Source organism: Dipodomys ordii, unplaced genomic scaffold (genome assembly GCF_000151885.1).
Source record: "Dipodomys ordii isolate 6190 unplaced genomic scaffold, Dord_2.0 Scaffold191, whole genome shotgun sequence".
Taxonomy (NCBI): domain Eukaryota; kingdom Metazoa; phylum Chordata; class Mammalia; order Rodentia; family Heteromyidae; genus Dipodomys; species Dipodomys ordii.
Genome location: NW_012267407.1, coordinates 434,164 through 438,981, shown reverse-complemented (window position 1 = coordinate 438,981; position 4,818 = coordinate 434,164). Strand labels below are relative to the sequence as shown.

The 4,818-nt window shown below is 61.9% G+C and overlaps 1 protein-coding gene across 1 annotated transcript in view; it reads left to right on the top strand.

Annotated features, from left to right (window-relative positions):
• Positions 1–105: 105 nt before the first annotated feature.
• The window catches only part of Znf444 (zinc finger protein 444), a 7,857-nt gene continuing 3,144 nt past the window's right edge, over positions 106–4,818 (top strand). Inside the window, exons 1-4 of the mRNA XM_013034513.1 lie at positions 106–442; positions 2,748–3,084; positions 3,589–3,697; positions 4,561–4,816. Of these exons, the coding sequence (XP_012889967.1) occupies positions 2,773–3,084; positions 3,589–3,697; positions 4,561–4,816 (677 nt within the window). The 5' untranslated portion in view covers positions 106–442; positions 2,748–2,772. The remainder of the gene's footprint in view (positions 443–2,747; positions 3,085–3,588; positions 3,698–4,560; positions 4,817–4,818) is intronic.

Here is a 4,818-nt window from a genome sequence, read left to right as displayed (position 1 = left end):
GGGGGAGGGGGCGCGGGGCCCCGAGGCGCTGCAGGGGAAAGCGAGGCAGGAGAGCCGGGCTCAGGGCCAGGCCGGGGCCTGGGGCCGGCGATGGCCTCCGGAAGGCTTAGGGGAAAGGCAGCCACCGCTGGGGAGAGGTGGAGGTTGAGGATTTCCCCCTCAGCTCGTGAGAGCGGGAGCCGGACACACGGACGGATGGCCAGCCAGCCACCGCTCGACACGTCCACCGATCGCTTGCCACCTTCTCCTCCCGTGCTAACGCCGGCCCCAGGGTGGCCTGTCCTGCACCTCCGCGACGTTGTGACGGCAGCAAACGCCTACTTGAGCTGGGCGCCGGGCCGGAGGCAGAGGCAGGCCCGTGACAGCCCCGGGCCCGGCCCTCCCAGTAAACATCTGCCTAGCGCCCGAGCGGTCTGTCTGGTGTACCTGGCCCTAGCTGCAGGTGCGTGCTGTGGTCACGCTGACACCACAGGGTGTGCAGGCAGGCACTGCCATGCTGGGTGGCTCCTCCAGCCCCCGCCTTTCGCTCAGAGTGGAAGCAGATCTTCACTGGGCACTGGGCAGCAGGAGAGAGAGGCTGTCAGCCGTCTGTGCTGCAGGTGCACACAATAAGCCCCGGACACGCCACGATACCAATCCAGGCTGCCCTGGCACTGGGCTTGGCTCCCAGCTCCACACTCTTGAGTGTGCATGTTTCCCTCTACGGTGGCTGCAGGTCTCCCACCCAGGACTGGGGGGTGGGGAGCCTGGCTGCCCTGCAGTTGCTTGGAGCACTCTTTAGACACGGACTGACAGACGTGGTACCGTTGCTTGCTATGTGCCTGGGACGTGTCCTGGCCGGGCCTACCCGAAGGACTTCAGAGTGACAGTTTCTCTCCCAGCAAAAGGGGGCACTGACACCAACCTCACGTAATTTGTCATCCTGTGAAATGTCCCAGGGAGCACCAAAATCCTGAGCTTCCCCTCATGGAGGTCTCTTAGCCTCGTGGAAGAAGGTAGCACACAAGTATGGCTGGTCCCCAGTCCTGGAGAGATGCTAAAAGAAAACACAGTAAGAACAGTGTGCCAGGCATCCTAGCTACTTGAGAGGCCGAGATATGAGAATTACATTTCCATGCCCAGCCTGGACAGGGAAGTGAGACTCTTATCTCCAATTAACAACCCAAAGCAGAAGTGGAGCTGTGGCTCAGGTTGATAGAGCACTAGCCTTTAGTGAAAAAGCAGTGTAGTGCCCAGGCCCCGAGTTCAAGTCTAAGACACACACATAAATGATAAAGGAAGGACACATAGCTGCTGAGTTAGGGTGGACAGCCTGGGAGCCCCTGACAGCTCAGGAGACCACCGAGCAAGGGGCGGGGGGCGGGAGGGGAGGCAGGTAATGCAGGTAGAAGTGGCAGGTGCAAAGGCCCTGAGTAGGAGCTAATCCTCCATCTGAGGACAAAAAGGGAGACTGACTGCAATGTGTGGTAGTAAGAGATGGAGGTAAGCAGGACAGTGCCAGTGTGTGCCATTTCATGGCTGGCAGTAAGCTAACTCTTCACTTTATGGATTGTGCCTGAGGACAGAGGTGCAGAAGGCATTGCCCTGGTACAGAGTGCCCAAACCAGTTTCTTTGCTTTGACCTAACAAGAGCAGAGTCTCGCCTGGTAGCGTTACTTACCATAACAGCAGTCTGACCTTGCAGAATCCCTGGTAGGAGGACATCCGAGGGCCTCCGCTCCGAGCTGGGAGCAGCACCTACCACACCACCATCACCATGTCTCCAGTCCTCCCCCACCCCCCACAAGCTTCCACAGGCAATGCCAGCCGTGGTGATGTACCTCCCCCTTGCCAGTTCCCACAGGTGACCAGGACACACTGTGTGGCACTCTGGCCACACTGGGGGTGAAACTCTGATGCCACAGCAGAGGTGGCTAGGCAGGCATAGGGTCGCCATGTCTCCATTTTGGGACCAGTGCCCCCAAGGGAGCAGGCTGGCTCCGTCTCCTCCACAGCAGGACACCCATGGCCACCTCTGCCATGGGGGAGGGAGGGGGTTGCACCCTGGCCTCGGCTCCTCACCTCCAGCTCTGGAGGCTGGAAGTGTGAGGTCAGGGTACCGTCGAGGCCAGGGCTGACATCTGGGCCTCTCCTCCAGTTGCACTGAGGCTAGGCATTCACCGTGAGTTTGAGGGGCATGGTGCTGGCTGTGACAGCTGCAGCAGCTGCTCTGGGGTGCAGGCAGATGGCACATGATAAATGCTTGTCATTTCCCAGGTCCTGTGTACCTGTTTTTGTTTTTTTTTTTTGTCTGAAGGGTGGGGGGCAGTTGTGGGGCTTGAAATCAGAGCCTGGGCGCTGTCTCTGATCTCATTTGCTCAAGGGTGGTGCTCTACCATTTGAGCCATAGCGCCACTTCTGGTTTTCTGGTGGTTATTTGGAGTTAAGAGTTTCATGGACTTTCTTTTCATGGGCTGGCTTCGAACCACGATCTTCAGATCTAAGACTCCTTAGCTAGGATTGCAGGCGTGAGCCACTAATGCTTGGCTAAAACTTCCAAGTATTTTGTTTTTGACAGCACTGAGACTTGAACTTGGGTCCTTAAGTTTGGTGGACAAGTACTGTACTGCTTGAGCTATGTCCCATGGCCTTTTTGAGTTTTCTTGATGGCCAGGGCCAGTGGCACGCCAGGTTCACAGCTGGGACGTGGGCAACTTGAAGCTGTGCCCCGCTGGCTCTAGGCCTCACCTTCCCTCTCCCTCCTGCAGGCACCACAGACAACCCTGAGGCCCCATGGAGGCCCTGGTGCCACAGCCGGTGAAGCAGGAGGGCCCCGCCACCGAGGCCCTGACGGCAGACTCGCCCTGGCACCGCTTCCGCCACTTCCACCTGGGCGATGCGCCTGGCCTGCGCGAGGCCCTGGGGCTGCTCCGTGCCCTGTGCCGCGAGTGGCTGCGCCCCGAGGTGCACACAAAGGAGCAGATGCTGGAGTTGCTGGTGCTTGAGCAGTTCCTGAGCGCGCTGCCGGCCGACACCCAGGCCTGGGTGTGCAGCCGGCAGCCCCAGAGTGGCGAGGAGGCTGTGGCCCTGCTGGAGGAGCTCTGGGTGAGCTGTGGGCCATGAGGGTGTGGGGGACACCCTGCCCGCCTTGTGGTGCCCAGGGTGTTACGGGGCTCAGCTAGGTAGAGTTGGTAACACCCTGGCCAGGCAAGGTAGAAATCTGTACGCAAACCCAACCTGACTTGGGAAACTCGTTGGCACTCGACACCGCCTTCCTCCTGTGGCTGCCTCAGACAGAACCTGCAAAGCCCCAAATATCAACTCTGGCTGAGCAGAGTGAGATGGCGGCTAGGGTGTGAAGGACAGAGCAGCCGGGAGCCGGCCAAGCTGCCTCTTGCACTGAGCCAACACCCATGGCTTCCAACTGGCTCCCTGGGAACATCAGGACTGGCCGGGGGTGTGGCCTCCCTGCAGGGTGGCTTGAGCTCCCCACCAAGAGACAGCTTGCTTCCTGAGCACAGCATGCCCTGCTTGCTGGCCGCGTGGGAGGGGGAAGAACTAGGGCCCAAGGCTGCGGTTTCTTCATCTGAACCCTGTTTCTCACTGCAGGGCCCAGCCACCTCCCCAGACCAGCCGTCTGCAGTGAAGATCCCCCGTGAGCTGGCAGAAGGCTCCGGGGCCAGTGCTGCGAAGGAGGATAGTGGGGTGATAACCCAAGGTGAGCAGCTGGTCCTCCTCCTGCCCCATCCTTGGGCTGATCCCCGGCATCCAGGCCGTGGCAGGGCCCAGACTGCTGTGTGCTTGTCCTCGGTCAGCGAGCCACTCAGATGCCCTGCCTTGGAGGCCAGCACCGGTCAGGTGGGAGCACTGTCTACTGACGTGTGGCAGGTGCCACTTCTAGCCGATCAAACCCCCACAGCCACCCTTGCGGATGTGGTCCTTGGAAATAGGGACGCTGCCTGTAACTCAGGCTGGCCTCGAACCTGGGGTCCTCCTGCCTGAGTGCCCGCGGTGCTGGAATCGCAGACATGCACTACCATGCCTGGAAATGTGTGGCATAAACCTGAAGTTGTTGCTGCAGATCCTGCAGCACGGGGCTCCCCCAGGCCAGGGCTGGGCCCAGCAGCCTCCATCTGCCCTGTTTGGGGGTCTGGCGGTCAGTCTTCTACAAGGCGGGATCCCCCACACCCAGAGCCTCCCAGGCCAGCTGAAGAGGAGCCTCGGGCTCCCGACCTAGGCTCTGGCCCAGGGAGGGCGGGCCGGCTTGGGTGCTTAGTGCGCAGGGAGATGGCCGCGTGGAAAGAGAGGAGGGCTGGGGGCCTAGCCTTCGGGTCAGACAGGAGGAGGGCTCGGGTCCAGCTCAGCCGACCCCCAGCCCCAGGCCACCCCTCCTCCCCCCTCACGCACCATTCTCCCCGCCTAGGCCTGGTAATGGCCACGTGGCGACCTGCTGCCTCGTGCGCATGCGCGGACACGTCCCCATATCACCCCCGCACACAGTGCATCAGTATGCACGGGCCCTGCCCGCCCCCCTCGTGACCCCGTGACCATGGTAACCCCGTGTCTCTGTCTCTCTCGCAGGCCCTGCGGCTGAGCCCCCGGGTCCCGGTGAGACCCGCGCCGTGCGCCCCTACAAGCAGGAGCCAGGCAGCCCCCCGCCAGCCCCGCTGGCGCCTGGCCTGCCCGCCTTCCTGGCCCCGGGCGGCGTGGCATGCCCTGAGTGTGGGAAGGCGCCGCTGAAGCCCGCGCACCTGCTGCGCCATCGGCAGAGTCACTCAGCCGAGAAGCCGCACGCATGCCCGGAGTGCGGCAAGGCCTTCCGGCGCAAGGAGCACCTGC